Genomic DNA, 21885 nt, shown 5'->3' with positions numbered 1-21885 from the left:
AAAGTAGACATTGTATGACATATGTCAACCTTACCACTCCCCCAGCAGCTGTCGCACAATGCCTGACAGTGATCGCTCTGATCACAATTGTGAACTCCACTGCCCAGGTTCATGGAGACCAGAAGCCAGTCCCTACCGCCCCAATCTCTGCGTATTTTTTAAATGCCATTTCCTGACTGCCAGCTTGGCGAGACACACCTAGTAGTTCTCCCTTGTTGTGTGCAACTTTCCATCCGACCCTGCTGGCTATACGTTATAGACATGCTCCGTGTCTCCAGTATCCAGGAGGTACTGGATCTCTTGGGCCTGAGGAGAGAAGGGGCTATGCAATCACAGCTAGAAATCACTTGTATAAACATGGACATCTACAGAAAGATTGTACAGGGGACGAAAGCAAAAGGGTATGACAGGGATCAGCAGCAGTGACATGTAGAGGTAAAGGAACTGCAACAGGCATATCATAAGGCCAGGGAGGCCAACAGTCAATCCGGTGCTGAGCTTCAGACCTGCTGCTTTTACAGGGAGCTGCATGCCATACCTGGCAGAAACCCCACCAGCACCCCACAGAGCATCCTGGGATCCTCAGTGGAGCCCGAGACCAAGCCTGTGAACGGGGGGGGGGGAGGGTGTCCCATGGTGGGGAGAGTCCAGTTATGAGTGAGCCAAGATCTATTCAAGACTCTACCGCAGTCTAGCCAGTCCTGCCAGCCAAGCCGGATCTGGGGGAAGAAACCAGGATAAGCACATGCATGTATTCCCCCATAAAAAGTTTATATGTGAAGATGGTACCCAGCACAAACCCAAGTTAGCAGGACACAGGTATCTGCTTTTCACTGTTTCACTCCTACGAAAAGACACAGAGGTACAACAAACAGAGGTAGAGTTATCTGCTTTTCATTCCCTTGTATTGTTAGGTTGGGTGGGGTGGAATGGCATGCTGAGCAGTTTGTTTATGTATACAGGGATGTCCCTTATACCCTTCTGAGGGATCTCAATTAAACTTCCATGGAAGTACTCTGGAATCCTTTCCCAAAGAATATGAGGAAAGGCTGCTTTATTTCTCCCTCCTCAGTAGGGCACTTTCCTATGCCACTCTGCAATGACTTCAGCAGGCACCACTGTGGTAAACAGGCTAGCAGGATAAGGGCCTGGGCAGCTTCAGGACACCAACAGCAGCTGTGCTCTCTGTACCTTTGTTAGCTTCAGGAGTGAGATAACAGCTAAAATCACCACCGCCTGAGGAAAATAGCACCTGTACACAGTGCCATTGCCCTGTACTCGTACCCGTGGAAACAGGGGTTGAATTTTTTTGGGTTTACTTAACCAAACGACTCAGTCTTCACCCTACCCTCTCCTCACCCTCAGCAAGCCAGACTCACTATGGTCTGCAGCTAGACAGTGGTATTGTGCAGAGGTGCACCAAAGCTGGAGGTGTCTTGATTGAGGCATATCTGATTTAAAACTTTTATGGGAATAGGGGAAAGGCGTTCTGAAACGTATCTTTTGCTTTCCTTTGTGACTGTAAACACAATGATACATCTGTCTGTTTTATCCGTAGCTGCTGCCATGGCAGCCTTGAAGGGTGCCCCATTCACACCTACAGAATGCCTGACCCTGATGAGAAGAAAGAAGCAGACTTGGGAGGCCATGTTCAGTGAGATCCTGCAAGCCAGTGCTGTCTTGGAGCACAAGCAGAGGGTTTGGCGGGTGAATATAGAAGTCAGCCTGGAGAAGGAAAGAGCAGACAGGAGAAAGGCCTAGGAGAGGGAAATGCCCCAGGCTAGAATAGGGCATCTCACGCAGCAAATGCAAATACTGAAGACTCCTGTTGTCCTACAGGTCCAACAATTAAGTACTCGCCTCCCCCTGCAATCAATGGAGAACTCCATTTCACCAGCTCCCTACGCCCCCCATGGCATCATGGGCCACATCTCTATCATTACCACTCTGTGCCGGGACAATAACAAAAACCACAGCATCACACATACTGACCTGTGAGAACCATGGTTGATGTATGTTTGGCAGAAATGAATTGAAATTGCTAGCAAACATTCATGTCCTTCTAATTTTAAAGCTCTATTCTGATTATTTATTTTATAAGTTTGCACTGTATTGCTTTTTAACTGCACATTACTCTTTCCACTCTTTTTGTTACACAATACATTTTTATTTTTTGGAAAGAAATTAATCTTATTTCATAACATATACAGCAGAATACCTAGTGCTATCAGAAGCACACAAATTGTAGTTGAACAGGATCACAGAATTCATAGGTTCAGTGCAAAACACATTGTAATAATTATAAATGTCCAGTAACCAGTGTGATATTCATAAATGTACTCTACAATTGCAAACACCCCCCAAAACATCAGGGCCAGACAGAGCACAGTCCAGCACAGCATATTAACATTTGCTGACTGCTAAGTGCTCTTCAAGGCCTCCTTCAGCTGCATAGCTCCCTATTGAGCTCTTGTATAGCCCTGGTGTCTGGCAATTCAAAGTCAGCAGACAGATGCTCCACCTCTACCTTCCCCCTTTCCCTCACAGATAGTATGCAGGACAAACAGGCAGCTATAACATTGGGATATTTTTCTCACTGAGAGCTAATTTAGTGAGTAAACATCACCAGTGTCCCTTCAATCCACCAAAACCACATTCAATTATCATTCTGCACCTGCTGAGCTGGTAGTTGAATCTTTCCTTGGAACTGTCAAGCTGGCTAGTGTAAGGCTTCATGAAATGCATTCCTCAGGATCACTATTGGCATTTCATCACCACAAATGGTAATCTGCCAGTCAAGAAAGAATGTAGCTTTCTGAACAGTCCTGTGTTCTTTGATATCAGTATGGGCTGGTCAGGGAAGGTGCATGACGCTTGGATCTTTAAGGACTGCACCTTCCCTGACCAGCCCATACTGATATCAGAGAAGCGTCCCCGGTGACTCACCAATGCTTGCATAACCATAGAAAAGTAGCTCTTTTGCTGATGTACTGTGTTGCAAGGTGGGATGGGGCCAAAATATGGATGTGCATGCCATCTCTCACCCCACCGCAGTTTGGGAACCCCATAGTTGCAAATCCATCCACGATGTTGTGCACATTGCTGAGAATCACAGTCCTGCATAGTCAATTAACCAACTCCAAAATTATTTCCCACTAAGCAGTAGCAATCCAGTGTTGCAAGCATGCACAGTGCAACCACCATTCGTTTCTCAAATGTCAATTCAGCTCTCATTCTGGTATCCAAGCTCTGGAGGGCTGGTGTGAGCTCGGCAGACAGATCCAGGAATGTGGCTTTTTGCATCTGGAAGTTCTGCAGCCACTGCTCGTGATTCCCAACTTGCATTGTGATGTGATCCCACCAGTCAGTGCTCATTTCTCTGACCCTGAAGCAGTGATCTACCACCTGCAGCTGCTCTGTGAACACCATCAACCTTGAATTGGTTTTGCTATGCCCATTAGCACTCCCTCCTCAAAGAAATCATCCTGTCCCCCACAGTTGCCGTACTTCCTGCGGTTCTGCAATTACCTGAGGATCATATGTCCTATGTTTGCAATGTTCATGACAATAGTGCAGAGCTGTGCGGGCTCCACACTTCTGTCAGAGATAGCAGGCAGCGACAAGTGCCATGTGGGTTTATGGGATTTTAACAAAAGGTCTGAAAATTATGTCATAGGGATGGCATTATGGGATGGAGAAAGTTGCATGATAGGAACTTATCATAGAATCATAGGACTGGAAGGGACCTCGAGAGGTCATCTAGTCCAGTCCCCTGCACTCATGGCAGGATTAAGTATTATCTACACCATTCCTGACCAGTGTTTATCTAACCTGCTCTTAAAAGTCTCCAATGTTGGAGATTCCACAACCTCCCTAGGTAATTTATTCCAGTGCTTAACCACCCTGACAGTAGGGTTACCATATTTTGTGCCTCCAAATGGAGGACACTCCACGGCCCCCGCCCCCAGCCCCGCCCACGCCCCGCCCCAACTCCGCCCCCTCCCCAAAATCTCCGCCCCCTCCCCTGCTTCCCGCGAACATTTAATTCGCGGGAAGCCTGAAGCAGGTAAGGGGGATGTGGGGGGGAGGAGGCGCGGCCCAGGCTGGCCCCCGGCGGCTCCAGCCTGGGTCGGCTCGGGCCCTGGGGTGCCGGCCTCGACCGACCACCCCCGGCCCGCCCAGCACTACCGGCCCTCGGCGGCCCGGCGCACCCCCCAGCTATCCCGGACCGGCTCCCAGCTCCGCGACCCCGCGCACCCCCCCACCCCCCGCTACCCCGGACCGGCCCGCGGCCCAGCGCACCCCCCCCCCCCGCTACCCCGGACCGGCCCGCGGCCCAGCGCACCCTCCAGCGCACCCCCCCCCGCTACCCCGGACCGGCTCCCGGCCCCGCGGCCCGGCGCACCCCCCGCTACTCCGGCCCGGCCCGCGGCCCGGCGCACCCCCCGCTACCCCGGACCGGCTCCCGGTCCGGCACCGCGCCCCCGGCTCCCCGCCCGGCCCGGCACCATGCCCCCGGCCCCGCGACCCCGGCCCCGGCCAAAGAGGCCCCGGCTGAGCCAGCCCTCCCTCCCGATTTTCCCGGACATGCCCGGCTTTTGGGGATTTCCCCCCGGACAGGGATTTGAACCCCCAAAAGCCGGACATGTCCAGGAAAATCCGGACGTATGGTAACCCTACCTGACAGTTAGGAAGTTTTTCCTAATGTCCAACCTAAACTTCCCTTGAAGCAATGAACTTAAATTGCAGCTTGTCCTATCCTCAGAGGTTAAGAACAACAATTCCTCTCTCTCCTTTGTATCAACCTTCTATGTACTTGAAAACTGTTATGTCCCCTCTCAGTCTTCTTTTTTCCTGACTAAACAAACCCATTTTTTTTTTCAATCTTCCCTCATAGGTCGTGTTTTCTAGACCTTTAATCATTTTTGTTGCTCTTCTCTGGACTTTCTCCAATTTGTCCACATCTTTTCTGAAATGTGGCACCCAGAACTAGACACAATACTCCAACTGAGGCCTAATCAGCACGGAGTAAAGCGGAAGAATTACTTCTCATGACTTGCTTACAACACTCCTGCTAATACATCCTAGAATTATGTTCACTTTTTTGCTACAGCATTACACTGTTGACTCATATTTAGCTTGTGGTCCACTATGACCCCCCAGATCCCTTTCCGCAGTACTCCTTCTTAGGCTGTCATTTCCCATTTTGTGTGTGTACAACTGATTGTTCCTTCGTAAATGGAGTACTTGGCATTTGTCCTCATTGAATTTCATCCTATTTACTTCAGACCATTTCTCCAGTTTGTCCAGATAATTTTGAATTATAATCCTATCCTTCAAAGCACTTGCAACCCCTCACCCCCAAGCTTGGTATTATCCACCAATTAATCCTTATCTCCCAAAGTTCCGTGTGCAACTCATTTCTACACTAATAAAAATCTCACATCCAAAACCTTCCTATCTAAAAGTAGGAAACATAATGAGCCTCAGTTACACTCATATCCAAAACCCCATTTAGCCAAATAAATTCCACATCTCCTGTTCCATTTCGATAAACTGAGTGTGTGAGGGAAAAGGAATCTACAGCATATTTGCCTGACTTTTCACTATTTATGCAGTTTACCTTTTGTATTTTATCTAGTTTGGACAATGAAAATAAACTAACCAGTTTCACTTGCAAGTTCTCATGCTGCAATGTCTGAGTAACAAACACCACAGGGAAAATATTTAAATCTCAGGAAATAAAATTGTTTTCATTGGTATTACAGTATAAATACATGAAAAATATACGTTTTTTAAAAATTATTTTGAAAAATCGAATTTGGTACCTAAGTTTACCTGATAGTGATTCTTTAAGGATTATAAATAACAAACCCAGAAAACTTGCAAAGTTATAATGACACATGGTTCTTTGAGCTGTTAATGATTGTTACTTCTATGATTCTAAGCCCCGGTGCTGCAATCACTTAAGCACAAACTTAATTTTACTCACATGTTTAAGGTTAGGTAGATGCATAAATGTTGAAGACTTGGGGCTATTATTTACAGGTGTGTTTGTTTGTGCCCTCAGATGGCTAACAAAGCTGTGATCTGAGCAGATCCAGATTCACTCTTAGCAGTCCAAGAAGGATTTTCTGTGAGATGTGTGTGGTCATGCTGGTGTTTTTCACCTCTCTGGCATGCAGAATGAAGTTTTGCTTTGAAGAACAAATTTTATACAGCATTGCTCATACTAAGTGGATCTCAAAATTCTCACTGAATAACATGGTTAAGTTACAGAGCTAACAAATAATAGCAGAGACAGAGAAAAACGGCATATGCAAAGGAGAAAAAGTATGTTTTTGGGTAAGATATGAGAAGAGACTGTCTTCATAACACACAAAATAAGGATGTGAAAAATTTTAACACTGGTATGTGTTATGGCCACTTTTTCTAACAAACTATAACAATGTTCATCACAATATTAGAACTCTTTTCCCTCTACAAACTTTTCAATGCCCAATATAAGTAAATTAGATGTAAGGAACAGACTGTAGAAACTCACAACCTCCTTTTTGGCTAGGAAGTCAATCTCATTCTTTACTAAAATAACAAGGCTTCTTTGTAACTGTGTTTTTATTGGTTTCATATTAGTTGTACATGTGCATAAAAAAACACAACAAGAGCATAAATGTTTGATGAAACAACACAAAATAGACAATGCTCCTCCCCCCCACAAAAACATACATTAGATTATGCATTAATTCATTAACCTAGTCTCAAAAAGAGCAGTTACCTTCACATAATTTTTAAATAAAGGTTTCTCTACTACTGCTCCACCCTACTACTTCCCATCCTAATCCACAAAGTATCATACTTATCAGGCCTGCTTTGCATTTGATCAACTGAACACCTTTCTTCCACAGACAGTCAACATTTTTGCAGAATTATATATTGCAATTAAACCTGGTTGATAGCCAGTGCATTATGTTTTTCTAGCATATAGCTTGTCCAATTTCCTTGAGACAGGGACAGTGTCATCTAAGTTTTCCAGAGTAGCAAGCCCAAAGATAGTGTTTGAAAAGTAAAGAATCATAGTGCTTAAATAAATAATGATACACCTAGATACATGGGGGATACAAAGAGATTAGTATTTCCTTGTGTTTAATTTGACAACACCTCATACTGCAGACATAAACAGTGCTCCATCGTGAAAGATAATGAGGAGTCCAGCGGCACCTTAAAGACTAACAGATTTATTTGGGCATAAGCTTTCATGGGTAAAAAACCCACTTCTTCAGATGCATGGAGTGAAAATTACAAATACAGGCATAAATATATCTTGAAAGATGTGGTAAGATACCTTGTGTTGTAAGTGCTGCCTGCACCAAAAGTGCCCAACTGCATATCAATGTACCCTAGGAATGTACCCGATGTACCCTAGGAATCATTGCTTCTTTTTTTGCCAGGTGCACCCCAGCAAGTGCTAGCATCACTCTTCATGGTTCTGAACCCATCCATCCCATAGCTCTCAACTGCTTGCTAGGAATGGTCATGACACTTTCCCCCACCCTCAGGGTACCCCATTGTATGCTGGGAATGGTTTATACACCTCTTCTGAGCACCCTACTACACGTTGGGAACAGTCATTACACTCCATGCCCTCAAATATACTGTGGCACGTTGGTACTCAGGAACAGTCTGCACTGGGTAACCCCAGGCCTGGAGCAGGGTTACCCAGTGTGTGCTAGGAATCATCAATATGTCCAAATATACCAGCGTATGGTGGGAGCAACTGTTAAACCCACACACATGGGGCAGGACCCACCATAGGCTGGGTGCATGCAGTCCAACCAATGCTGGGAATTGTAAGTACCACCCCACCCCACATGCGCTTGGGCACCCCAATGCCTGCTGGGGGCAGTCCTCTTTACAGGCCCCCCGCTCCAACCAATGCTGGTGCATGCTGGGAACTATAGTTGTTACCCCCACCCCCCTCCCTTCACTTCTGGCTTGGGGGGAGCACTGTTAGTCCCTCAGTATCACCAGCGGGCGAAGGGACTTGCGGCCGCCCCGCCCCGGCCCTCACCTGCAGGAGCTGGAAGAGCTCGTGCTTTTCCGCATAAATGCCCATCTCCGGGGGCACACGGAGCGGCCGGGAGGTAGCGTCCATAGCACCCTTAGCAACCGCTCGTCGCTAAGGCGCTTACGTTATCACCACGCGACGCAGGAGGCCCCGCCCGCCCCTGAATCAGCATCTCAGGGACCCGCCCTTCCCGGGGCGCGGAATGGGGCGTGTGACCTCATCAAACAGCGACAGACTCCTTTAAAGGGGCAATAACTGCGCCCGGCTTGTCCGTGCCCCGGCGAGTCAATGACACCCCCCGTTTCTGCCTCTCACCCAAGGGCGTGGGCACGAGTCCTTCGCGTTACAGCCCCGGCTGTCTGGACGTGGGGGGAGCGGCAAGTGTCCTGGCGGGGGAGAAAAAAGCTGAATCAGATCTTCGCGCCTTCCAATTCCCCACCCCAGGACCCGTCCCAACAGCCCCCATCTGTGCCCTACCCCTCCCACACATCCCCCTGCCCCCTCACATACAGCCTCCTGCCAGTATCCCCTGGTCCTCTCCCACACATCCCCCTGCCCCTCCCCTACAGGGCCCCTGCCCTCTCACATACAGCCTCCTGCCAGTATCCCCTGCCCCCTCCCACACATCCCCCTGCCCCCTCACATACAGCCTCCTGCCAGTATCCCCTGCCCCCTCCCACACATCCCCCTGCCCCTTCCCTACAGGGTCCCTGCCCCCTCACATACAGCCTCCTGCCAGTATCCCCTGCCCCCTCCCACACATCCCCCTGCCCCCTCACATACAGCCTCCTGCCAGTATCCCCTGCCCCCTCCCACACATCCCCCTGCCCCCTCACATACAGCCTCCTGCCAGTATCCCCTGCCCCCTCCCACACATCCCCCTGCCCCCTCACATACAGCCTCCTGCCAGTATCCCCTGCCCCCTCCCACACATCCCCCTGCCCCTTCCCTACAGGGTCCCTGCCCCCTCACATACAGCCTCCTGCCAGTATCCCCTGCCCCCTCCCACACATCCCCCTGCCCCTTCCCTACAGGGTCCCTGCCCCCTCACATACAGCCTCCTGCCAGTATCCCCTGGTCCTCTCCCACACATCCCCTGCCCCCTCACATACAGCCTCCTGCCAGTATCCCCTGCCCCCTCCCACACATCCCCCTGCCCCTCCCCTGCAGGGCACCTGCCCCCTCACATACAGCCTCCTGCCAGTATCCCCTGCACCCTCCCACACATCCCCCTGCCCCTCCCCTGCAGGGCACCTGCCCCCTCACATACAGCCTCCTGCCAGTATCCCCTGCCCCCTCCCACACATCCCCCTGCCCCTTCCCTACAGGGTCCCTGCCCCCTCACATACAGCCTCCTGCCAGTATCCCCTGGTCCTCTCCCACACATCCCCTGCCCCCTCCCACACAGCCTCCGGCCAGTATCCCCTGGTCCTCCTTGCCAGTGCCTCCTGGGCCCCTCAGCCCTCTGTCAGGGCCTCTGCCCCCTCACATACAGTCTCATGCCAGTGCCCCCTGCCACACTGCCCCCGCCAGTGCTCCCCACCAACAATGCCCCCGCCAATGCTGCCCAGCTCAGGGTCCACTCCTCCTACTCGACCCAAACTGACTCTCCCCCACCCGCTGGTCTCTGTGGCCCTATGGCAGGGGGAGGCGTGGATACCCTACGTCACCGTTACCTAGGGAGACGGTTGTAACAATTGCCCTGCGGGGAGCTCGCAGCTGGGGCTGGCGGCCGCAGGGCTGCGGGGAGCAGGCGGTGTCGGGGGCAGGAGGTCCGGGACATGCAGGAGTGGGACAGGAGACACAGGTGAGTGGAGCTCCGAGTCCAGACTGACCACAGGGACTCACCAGTCTGCGGGCTGTGTAAGGCCTTTCTGCTAAAGACTTAAAAGCACTTTACACAGCAGCAGGGAGTGTTCAGAAAAGCCTAATTGAATTTAACTGTGAGGTCACCTCATTCCTAGGAAAATCCCATCCATCCTCCTGTCTCTGTTTACTACTGGATGAATATAGGATTGAGAGTTTTAATGTCTGTTCTTAGTTTAGTCTCACTTTTGTGACAGTCAAACTGTTTTGATGTCACCGAGAAGCAGGACTTTAGAGATGACGAATAAGCAACAGGAACAAGTGATTGCCACATGACTGATTCTGGGAAGTGCTGGCTGCCTTATATGCCCCATTGAAACCTTAAAGGCAATTTGAAGGCCTATTGTATCTTCTAAGCTGCTAGAGTTTCCACTTTAATGAAAACTTGCTCATAAAAATCAATCATAATAGGAGAGTTACAGAGGGTGGTTTTAAAGGCAAGGTATCTCAAAAGTTTTTCAAACTTTCCCATGAAGTGCAAGACTTTATGGCTCAGTCCAATTCACATGGTAAGGAATGGGAGCTACTTTAGATAAGAATATACATTTCGGTTAAACCTATTAACTATCTTATAAAAACATCCATTAATAGATCTTGTAATTAATTATTTTGCTTGTAAGTACAAGCTATATTTTTAAAAAGTCAATAGCCAGACCTGTTATTTGCTCTGTTTCTGAAATCCATGGCAGACCTATACTTTTTTTGTACACTTTAGACATTTTTTTCCCTAACAAAGTTGCAGCCTATTTATGACACCTGCAAATAAATTCATTTGACAGAATACCTGTGCTTTGATTTTTAGAGGAGCTATGCAATCCAACTCCCACTGAATTCAAATGGGAGCTGCTGGTGCTCAATATCTTTGGGAAGAATCAAGACATTATATTACCCATTTATTATGGAAAGTCACATGCATTTTGTATTTCATTTAGATTTGTTATATTTCTGATCTAATCTCTAATTGTAAACATTTTTTATTGCAGAAATGTAAATGTTTGCTGTGTCAAACTAGTAGGATTGGGGTAAAAAAATACATTTCCTCCATTGGAGACTTTTACATTGTGGCTTTCAATGCCAAATTGCTACTTAGTTATTAAACATGCAGAAAGTGTAAATAGCTTCTTTGTGATCAATTTTGATCTTGGTAGAGGGACAAACCTAAGCCCACCCAAGTGAGTTTCCCATCCTCACCCATCCCAGAGCATGTGCTAACGTAGATTTCACTTCCCTCCAACGTGAGGGCTTCTGAGGGCCAGCTATAGTTTTTATGTGGGGATGCGTGGGGCCTCAGGCATACATCCATAAACTCCACCGCATATTTGGGAGTGGGAGGGTTTAGCAGCTGGGTAGGACAGATCGGTATGGGGATACAGGAAGATTTCAAACTAGTACTGGGGGAAGATAGGGACATCAGGATGCTTGTTACTATGGGGCATCATCAGAAGTGTAGAGACGGGGGATTTTAGTAACTACGAGGTGGCCTATGCTCTGTCTGTAAGAGGGGAAAGCCTCACGATCTGTTGATGGAGAAGGCACCCAAAAGTAACTATACACTTGACAAATCCAGCCATGGAATTTGGAACCATGGACAGTTTTCCCTTTCATTCTGGGTCACCTTCTGGCTCTGCACTGTCTACTCAGAGCATTAATACCATTCCCAGCTGAGTGGTGTGTGCACTTATGGGCACTATAACAATCCTTCTTCTGACCCCAGAACTTGAGAGCCAGATTTAACCAAGGACATGCAAAGGGTGGTGGTGCCCACAGTGCCCCTTTAGCATCTAGATTGCTGGGGCTAGGAGCAATAGTAATGATTTTTTTTTTTTAAACTGGAGGATCAAAAGGACAAGAATAGTCGGAGCTTCTCTGGGGTAGGGGCAAGGCAAGTTAAGGTGAAACTAGGGAGGTGGGGGAGTATAGAAACTGGTAGCCCTAGGCAGTGCTCACACTGCCTCTACATTCAGACAAGACTAGCACTGGAAATCTGCACCCCTTGCCAGGCCCTCATCTCGCTGTGAAAGAGCCAGAGGTTAACCTCAAGTCCAGGTCTCCCTTGTTCCAACGCACTTTACTGCACACTGCCTCTCAAGCTGGCCTTCATTTAATGTTAGAAGACAGTTTTCAGCCGCTTGGGCAATAGCTTTACACTGGATAAGAGAAGATATTTCTCCCTTTGGTCCTCTCACAGCATTGTGTTTGATGCATTGCTACATTATGTTTACAATAGATCCACTAGGGTTTATGGCAGCTGATTGTCAGTGGTCCCCTCTGGGTTCTCTACCTCTGTTTGCAGCATCATTACTACCTCATTGACTTACTGTTTGGGGCTGTGGGACTGCAGAGCCTTAACACAATATATTTCCCCAGCTTCTTGATTTTTTTCATTTTTTGGGGGGGCAATTCAACCCATCTGGTTACAGCTATAGATGAAAATAAAGTTGCACATGTAAAATTGTATCACTTTAAAAAATTAACTTCCTCCCTCTCCTTTTTCAAAATCCAGGAGGGGGGGAAAATGAACGAGGTAAAAGAATGTCTGAGAAACATAGAACAGACTTACAAGATCTTCCAGCAACAGCAGTTTACATTTATTGCAGCACTGGAACGCACCCGAGAGGATGCGCATGACAAGATCAGGCCTATAGCAAGTATTGGACAGGTAACAAAGAAATCAGCACAAAGATCTCTGCCAGCAGTGATGGGGACAGCATAATGCTGTCATGCACTTGTGTATATTTCAGTGGCGAATAACTGTACTAGGGGAAGCTATATACAAACCCCTCTAGTAAGATCTGTTTATTAACTCAATATTATATGCTACAATGGATTATCAAATAGATACGGAAGTATCTACATTATGATTTACCCATTTATACAAATGCTATACTGCTTAGTACCACTTTAGACAACTTAGCCTAACAATCCCATTTCCCCACCACACTCCTAACCCCAAATATACAGTACAAGACAAACATACCCACCTTCCCCCGTCACACATGGAATCTGTAAACCTGAACTTGTTGTAGTAAGTAGCTTACTTGCCACTCCCCCCCGGTATTGGAGCTGTAGTGTTTATTAAAAATAATGGCTGTTACAAAGGTGGAATGAGGGCTGAATGTCCCTATAGAGTAGGGGGTTCTGAGTTGGTATGTGAATTGTCTTGGAAGTTTCAAAAATATTGAATATTTTAAATAATGTGAAGAACTCTGAGCCTGGAAGAGACACTGGGAAAAAAAATCTAAATAAAATGACAATTATGGATGTGCTGAGAGCAATCCCTTTACATGTGGAGACCGCATGTGTCATTAAAATCAGGGTTCATTAGGATTTAATTTTTCTACTTTAATAATGCAAGGGCTTTGTTCGCTATTCGGAAGAGTATCTGGATAGATTGTGTTCTGAATTAATGTCAGTTTCTACCAGGAATTAGCATTGAGATTTAGTCTTAATTTTATTAAATAATAAACTGAGCAATACAGATGCTTTGTAAGTGGTAATTATTATAATGTCAATGACCAAGGTTCAAACTAATCCACCTCCTGCCACTTGGCAGGAAGACCGTATACCTAGCCATTTCATCTGTCTAATTTTGATCCACCACTCACTAGTATAAAAAAAGGGTGACAGGAAGCACCCTCTTCTGCACCCTCAGATCACAGTAATGGAGCCACACTGGCCCCGTGGCTGAAGTAGCTCAGTCAGCACTCCTGTTCCAGCAGGGGAGGGGGAAGAACGGCCGTGGATTTGCAAATATCAGTGGATACCACCAACCACACCTCTCCAAATCCTATTACACGGGAAAGGAGGAAGCTTTTTACCCAGGCAGGCTCCAGAAATCCTATTGCATATAGGTTCCCCTGCACATTGCTTCCTTCAGAGCCATGGCTGAGAGGGCAGTTTCTCTGCAGTGTAACACAAACTGCATCGAAACGGCCCTTTGTACGTAAAGCAATAAAAACTGCACCAGCTTGTTTGAACTAGTTTCACTGCAGTTTAAATATTGCCCTTCCTTGCACATGTTGCACTACATAGGTGCAGGCATACATGGATCATCACTGTAACAACACTACCGACAGACGCATCCTCCTCATGTTCTTGAGCATCTGTAGTGAACTGAACAAACTCTGCCAAAAGCTAGAAGCCCTGCATCCCGGTACCAGTGTAACGAACAATATTTTGGAGAAATGCAAGCTGCTCGTTAGCCCCAGCAATGACCTGAGCACCATCCGAGCCAAGTACGTCTATCATCAGCTCACTTTTATACATTTCTCATTGTAAAAAAAGCAAACATCACTTAAGCAATTTATAAAGCTGGGAAACAGAGGCATGGTTCTCTGCTGATGTAAGCGAAATTTGTACTCCAGACCACCACACAGATCTATTAGAGCCATGTGACTGTCTTCTAATTCCAATGAAAGAGCAAGGGTGCCCCAGTAATCCCATTGGTCTTTGGAGAATTTCCCCCAATACTATTCACTCCCCACTCACAAATGGTTAGATTTTTTTTTATGTTTGTGAATTTCAGTGCTAGTGAAATGTAACATATGGGCAGCCTAGTACACTGAAGTCACATGCAAAGGCAGTACAGGTTTTCCCCACCCCATACTGTCAATGGTTTATTTCAACTGGGCAGAGGAGAGATGTATTTTTTACATGCTGTTGAAATTAAATCTGGGGGCAACCAGATTTGGGCCCAGTGGTGAGAAATGTTATTGGGCAGGAACGATTTCAGCCACACAGTCTAGTTCTGACCATCACTGACCCTTTGTCTTGAGAAAGTAATTGAAAGTGCCTATGAACTTGTAGCAGCGACTCTAAAAGTGGCATTTTGGGGTTCCATGTGTTTGATTTACCATCTGGTAAATAACTGCTTCCCCCTGATCCCCACACAGGTACCCTCATGATGTGGTAAATCACCTGAGTTGCGATGAAGCAAAGAACCACTATGGAGGTGTGGTGAGCCTCATACCCATAGTGCTGGACTGCATGAAAGCATGGGTGGCCCACAGTGAGAAGCTGCCTCGGAACTTCCTGCATAACGTGAGTGATGGAAGTGCTGACTCTCAGAAGAGAACACAGCAGGATGTGTCAGCAAAGGCATCTGCTCCCCTAGGCCCACGTCCTGCTATCCTCACTACTGCTACTCAGACCTTGGTTAGTTACAAAGACTATTCAGGAGAGCAGAACCGTAAGCATGGTAAAAAAGAGCACCTGAATGGCACAGGGAGAAACACTTGGAAATATCTCAATGGTCCCTGGAAACCACCTGGGAAACACTCCTTTTAGAAGGACCAAAGCTCATACATCTTTTGCATAGATGTGACTGGTTATTAAATATGGTCTCCAGTATTCACTGCAGTTGTTCCCTCCTGTCTTCACCCAAGTTCTGAATATATGTAGTCTTGTAAGTCTCCAAGAGCAGATAAACCTAGATCTTATCAGACAACTTTCTACTGAGATCCAGAAAAAGAGTTGAAACAGGGGTAGTGTATGTCACATGTATTCCTCCTTGACAGGTCTAGTGGTGAGGGCAGCAGATGGAGTTAGGACCAATCAGATTCTGGTCTCTCACCAATGCTGTGTCTTGGGCAAGTCACTTGAAGTCCAATTCTATGACTTCCTCTCTGATTTTTTCAGGTTACAGGTTGCTCAAATGTACTGCTGTAAATAGCCTGCTATCTGAAATCTAAGATGGGTGCTCTACATCCCACACCAATACCAGTAATAAAGACTGAGCCACAATCTGTCTTCATTTATAGCTGTTCAACCCCTTCACTTCCCATGGGGTTGCACAGGCGTAAGTGAGGACAGAATTTGGGGTCCTGTAGTTGAAATTTAATTGACAGTGTGTGTGACCCATAAAATAATCCAGCTCACTCTCCCAGAGCTGTTTTGGCTCTGCAGGGCTAACAAAAGGAAAAAGTTATTTCTGACCACTATTAGGGTGCAAGACTCCAATCCAGGGAGCAGATCTACTGAGGAAGAGGTGACCATTTTCAGACACAGCCTCTTTTCAAAGTAGAATTGCACTTTAAGGTCTCTATGCCTCTGCTTTCCCTTGGGTACATCTTACCTACCTCACAGAAGTGTTTGATGCTTAGGTCATTAACAGTTGTAAGGCATTTGAGATCAGCTGATGGAGCATGCATAGAAAAGTGCAAAGTATTTTTAAATCATTGCCTTCCTATAGAGTCTCTGAAGCCAGCTAGCGAGCTTTCCAGGACTGGGTTATGAAAGCCAGTCCACCTGTAGGCTCTCTTCCCATATTTATCACTTAGAACTGATTTGTATAATTTATGGATGCTTTATGGAAGCTCTTAACAAGATCTTGATAGTCTGATGTATTTCCCTGTATCTGATTGCTCTTTTCCCCTCCCACAGGCAAGTTAGCTCCTGTTCTTTTGCCTCCTGCCTGAAGACACTCCTGAATAAACGTTTCCCGTGCATGCATGGCTGTGTTTGCTAAAATTATGGGGGTGCTATTACCTTAAGGTGACCAGGTTTTTGAAACAAGTATCAACTAAGATGGGACAGTTGGGCAAACAAGGAAGTGCAGAAGGGAATGGCAGTTCAGAAGGATAGGAAGTATTTACAGGTGAACTTTCACCCCTTCTTTTACCTCCCCCTCTATGTATTTGTTCCCATTCTCGTCCCACACCGCTCATACATGTCTCCATAGGATGTATAGGAATCATTGCACTAACCCTCAGCTCTGGGATAGACATGATTTCTTCAGTAAACTTCATAATTATTTTTAAGTGATCCTATTCAATTGAAACTACTGGGGAATTCAAACAGATTTAAGATTGTTGGGCTATTTAACAGACATAGTTGCTAGCAGGATTTTGGGTAGCAGAAAAGCCACCCTTCCTGTGGAAGGCTTTATTTAATAGCTGTATCATGGAGGTGGCTTTACAGAGAAAAATTAAAGTCACTAATAGCATCTAAATACTTCAAGTTTCAGGCCTGATTGTGCTAGGCACCATACAGACAAATAACAGATAAAATGCTCTCTGGGACAGGAACTGTTAAGCAGGAAATGAGGGCTATTGGTTAGACCATGGGCCTGAAGGTTACAACTTCCAGGTCCTATTTCCAGCTCTGCTACTGACTTATTGAATAACCTTAGATAAAAGGTCATCTAAAATGGGGAGGATACCTACTGCATAGCAGAGAGGCTGGGAAGCTTATTGTCTGTAAAAGCACCTTTTAAAATCCTTAGATGAAAGGGGCTATAACAAGGGTAATTTTTACCCACTAAAAATCAGTTTCTCTAAGCCCCTTGCTATGTCAGCCCAGAGAGTGGGTGTAAGTCCTACCAGCAGCGAAGGAAAACCCCCAGAGGGATATCACCTCCTCCTGTGGAGACGGCCAGTTGAGCATGCCCAATTTGAGACTTGCAGAGCTCAAAAAGTAAATCTGCAACAAATATCCTGAGTGTCTCCAGATCCACATACACAACAAACATTGGGGGATGTCTGAGTTGGCATTTTAAGGGAGTTTGCAAAACTAGGGACCCCATCCTTCTGCCATTTAAGTCAAAGGGAACATTGACATTGATTTCAGTGAGAGAAGAATCAGGACCTGTGTTAGCGAGTTAGAAACAACCCTTCTTCAGTATCAGTGTGTCAGCCAGTCTGAACTTCCACAGCTGCACCTAACACAGGACTTCCCTGAATAAATTCCTGCTTCAAGTCCAATAACTGTGGTTGAACTAGAACAGATCTTCTAGAAAAACATCCAATCTTGATTTTAAACAGTTCCAGTGGTGGAGAATCCACCACAACCCTTGTTAAGTTGTTCCAATGGTTAATAACTCTCATTGTAACAGGGTTCCATTATTTTGCCTATGATTATGCTACACAGCAGAATTGATGGGGGGCAAGGGGGAAAAGCTAGCAAGAGTATTTCCCATTCATTAAAATCACCAACTCTTTTTACTGCAATACAAGTTGATCAGAAATCACCATCTAAATTTAGTTTTAAAAGGCCCATAAGTGTGACTAAAATGGCAATTAAAAAATTCAATTGTCAAAACAGATATTCAGTTATAATCTCTTTAAATACTTCTATTTTAAATGTCAAAGGCAAGCAGTTACTTATCACTTATCTGTTCTTGCTACATAAAATGAGTGCAGTTTAGGATTTCTGAGAATAGCGGTTACATGACCATATGTTCTGATCTATATTTAAATAAAAAAATAGCATGAAAATAAGGAATTTGCACTTACTGTAAATGTCTGCTAGTCCAATCAAAAGTTATGCTATATGGAAGATAAATGTCCTAGCATTTGTTTGTGCATTTTCATATGTTGATCAATACGTTGTTCCAGTGGCTATATAAATCTGAAAAAAGAATCTCTGCTATGCTAGGTGAGCTAAGTGACTCCTGAAGAGGAAAAGCACAAAGAATCTCCCAAAAACAAAACAAAAATTGCAGGGTGGGCAGAAAGGCATGTGTCATCTATCAAGCATTTTACAAACATTAAGTCATTCACAACTTTGTGAGATGGGAAAATAGTCTCCCATTTTACAGATGGGAAAACTGAGGCACAGTGAGGGGTCAAGTGACTTGCCCAAGGCCAAAGTCCAAGTGGTGGGAACTCCTGATTTCTAATCCTAACTTTGACTCCCAGTCCTGTGCACAGACCAGGTCTTATTGCACTAGTATAGATCTGAAAATCCAGTTTTAACATCATTTTTATATAGTGTAAGCTGGAATACTTGGATTCTGATCAGATCAAACTACTGTATTAACTTTGAGGTTAACGTAGTATCAGTTCACTTTCAGTTTTGTGTATTAAATATCATAACCCTGCCACCCAACAAGCTAACAACTAAAAGAACATGAGTACTTGTGGCACCTTAGAGACTAACAAATTTATTAGAGCATAAGCTTTCGTGGACTACAGCCCACTTCTTCGGACGCATATAGAGTGGAATAAATATTGAGGAGATATATATACACACATACAGAGAGCATAAACAGGTGGGAGTTGTCTTACCAACTCTGAGAGGCCAATTAAGTAAGAGGAAAAAAACTTTTGAAGTGATAATCAGGATAGCCCAGTACAGACAGTTTGATAAGAAGTGTGAGAATACTTACAAGGGGAGATAGATTCAATGTTTGTAATGGCTCAGCCATTCCCAGTCCTTATTCAATCCTGAGTTGATTGTGTCTAGTTTGCATATCAATTCCAGCTCAGCAGTCTCTCAAAAAAGTACTCCTGTTCTTTTTGCGGATACAGACTAACACGGCTGCTACTCTGAAACCTGTCATTAAGCTAACAGCTGTTGCTCATGTCTTACCCAAGAGTTCCTAAACTGTAGCAAACTACTGAATAATTCCAAAAGTAACTGCCCCAGTCCTCTCACCCAGTCCTGCTCACTAAAATTTCCTCAAGGATTCTTGAATGGAAAAATTGGAAGTTTCTTGGGAAACTATAGTTTTGCAATTACGTGACAATGGTCTTTTGGAAGATTTTTTCAAATATAAAGTTGCAAAAACAGTTTGTCCAAATTACTTTAGTTTCTATACAAGTTTTCCTCTACACAGTGGATGACCACCACTTCAGATAGAGCAAAGTTTGAGAGAAATTTAGAAGGTTGGTAGGGTAGGAAGAGACAAGTATCAGCTTTCCAACAGCAACCTAGTGGCAATGTTGGAAAGAGTACCATCTTGCCATAAATCCAGTTGACACTGAGTAGAAATTGAGGTAGTTGGAATGTAATTATCCAAACATAGCTCTGTAATAAAACTTTGCTTTAACTTTGTTTTCCAAGTTCACACACACACACAAACACAAGAAACCTGGGAAGCAGCCAAACTAGCTTACTTTGTGTTCCTCAAGTCTCCTTGATCACCCACTTTTTCTTCTGAAGACAAATACAGATACAAGCAGAGTATACAGGATCCCAACAAAATCCAGCTGTCTGTATGCTACATACTACTTCTGTAGTTCTGGTCCAATTTAGACAGGAGACGGCATCAGTCAAAAACCTGTATCAAATCCAAAATATCCTTAGGTTAAAGATTTTTTTTTTTTTTTTTTTTTTTTTTTTTTTTAAGTTTAAGTCTGGAGACACCGTAGCCAACAGGATACTGCTTATAGGCCATTCAGAAGAGAGCTGGGATCAAGTCAGCAATTAGAAAGTCAGGGATTCGGCTATACCTGAAAAGTCTTGCAGGGAACCACAACAGGGAGCATGGTGGAAGTTCAGCAGCTCAAAAGATTAGTTCTGAGTGAGCTGGCAGAGTCATGGAGGCCTCTAGTGGTCAGGTCTAGGAAGCAGTACTAAAGAACGCAACAAGGTCAAAAGGAGAGTTGGCTTTTCAGTCTTATGTGGCAGTAGAACTGGGAGGAAAGCCATGGCTGCTGGAAGGATGATTCTTATTTATGGTTGTGTTTATGAGCATTAGAAAATAAAGCAGATTCTTTATTTCTCTACTTTTGTGAAAATATATATTGAATTATTTGTATGCTGGTAAGAGCAGTTTTTGAATGTTAAACTTGTATTGAGATATGTAACAATAAAAGAAAGTCAAGATTCTGTTTCTGCTGTTTTTCTGCAATTTACATCCTATAGGAAAAATTCACCCAAGTCAGAGGGTCCAAACAAGACTTCCCACATCACCTGACCCTCACAGTAAGGGATTAAAGTGTGCATAAATCCTCCGTTATGGGGATGAAGTCCCCATACAAGTAGTTGATCTGTGCAAAAATATGATCTCTCTGACAGCATCAAACAGTCCAAGTTGGTTCATGCATTTAAAAGTGTTAATTTTTATGCTCAAAGTACTTTAACTGCACCATTGATATTCATGCTTGATGAGCAACTTTAAAAAGAGTTGCATTTGTGCTCTTTCAAATTTTCATTCTGATTCCAATTGTTGTAAGAGCACAGGTCAGCTTCTGAAACATCTTTTTGCTAATTTGTAATTAAGAATGGCTGTCCCATTGCATTTGAGAAGTCGTTCTATGGGTCGATCGGTCCTTCAGTGCATACAATTCCCTAGGCTGTGCATACATTCCTATGTAAAAAGTCCCAAAGTGGAATTAGTTATGCAGACACAACCTTAATCACAGTAAAACTAGCTGGCAAGATTCTAATACAAATCAGACCTTTAAGATGATTCTAACTGGGCCATCTGCAGTAGATGTAAATGTGTTCCAAGAACTAGACACTTTTCTGCTGTCTTTGGGGGACTTCAAAACACACAACTTCTCTTTGGGAACTTCAGGTATGGTATCTGAAGCTGACATCTGGAATAAAGTCACAACGGTAAATGCTTTCTTTTTGGAAAGGATAGCTCACTGTACCACTGTGATGTTCAGCTATCATTGGTTGCTGGTAGAAGATGAACAGCAGCATTCTGATCATAGTCCTACCGTCCAGACCAGCAAGCAATGTTATGTAGAAGACGAGTCAAATATCCAGACTACTTGCAGATATCTCTGGGTATGCAGGTATGCTTGGATACCATAAGTACACCTCTACCCTGATATAACACAAATTTGGATATAACGTGCTCCAGGGTGGGTGGGGAGATGCGCACTCCTGCGGATCAAGGCAAGTTCGATACAACATGGTTTCACCCATAACGCGGTAAGATTTTTTGGCTCCCGAGAACAGCGTTATATTGGGGTAGAGGTGTAGTAGGACTGGCACAGAATTAAACACTGAAAACTACATGTGCAGTTAAATTACTGGATTATACATACCTATGACAACATCAAAGCTATTTTGCAAAGAGGGAAAAATTGCTCATGCTATCTATAAAAATGGCAGGACATTTATCTGTTTTGTAACATACCCAATACTATTAAACACTTGGACCTCTGAAAGTGCTTTAATGCTAATCTTGTTTCTGCAAAGCTCACATTCAGTCAGTATAGGTTACAGGCACAGATCCTTCACCCTGAGGGTGCCGCCTGCAGAGAGCTCAACGCAAA

At 45.1% G+C, this 21885-nt stretch overlaps 2 protein-coding genes across 6 annotated transcripts in view; one reads left to right on the top strand and one right to left on the bottom strand.

The window, feature by feature from the left end:
* AK8 (adenylate kinase 8) overlaps positions 1-12268 on the bottom strand; it is a 117494-nt gene extending 105226 nt beyond the window's left edge. Inside the window, exons 1-2 of one of the 4 annotated variants that reach the window (XM_054007298.1) lie at positions 12250-12268; positions 8069-8451 (exon numbers count right to left, since the gene is read on the bottom strand). In XM_054007298.1, coding sequence (XP_053863273.1) covers positions 8069-8152 — 84 coding nt within the window. In that variant the 5' untranslated portion in view covers positions 8153-8451; positions 12250-12268. Of the gene's footprint in view, positions 1-8068; positions 8457-9741; positions 9836-12249 lie in introns of those variants that run through there. The other 3 variants (XM_054007300.1, XM_054007297.1, XM_054007299.1) reach the window with 3 other exon arrangements.
* SPACA9 (sperm acrosome associated 9) lies at positions 9788-20482 on the top strand. 2 transcript variants are annotated; one of them, XM_054007304.1, is made up of 5 exons: positions 9790-9872; positions 12435-12590; positions 13964-14166; positions 14824-14971; positions 16313-20482. In XM_054007304.1, exons 2-5 carry the CDS (start codon positions 12447-12449, stop codon positions 16319-16321), a joined length of 504 nt encoding a protein of 167 aa, XP_053863279.1. In that variant the 5' UTR covers positions 9790-9872; positions 12435-12446; the 3' UTR covers positions 16322-20482. The 2 variants fall into 2 exon arrangements, with proteins under 2 accessions (XP_053863277.1, XP_053863279.1); XM_054007302.1 differs by having other exon boundaries at positions 9788-9872; positions 14824-20482.
* Positions 20483-21885: the final 1403 nt, after the last annotated feature.

The sequence above is a fragment of the Malaclemys terrapin genome, chromosome 17, assembly GCF_027887155.1.
Source record: "Malaclemys terrapin pileata isolate rMalTer1 chromosome 17, rMalTer1.hap1, whole genome shotgun sequence".
NCBI lineage: Eukaryota > Metazoa > Chordata > Testudines > Emydidae > Malaclemys > Malaclemys terrapin.
This window is presented reverse-complemented; position numbering and strand designations above follow the sequence as displayed.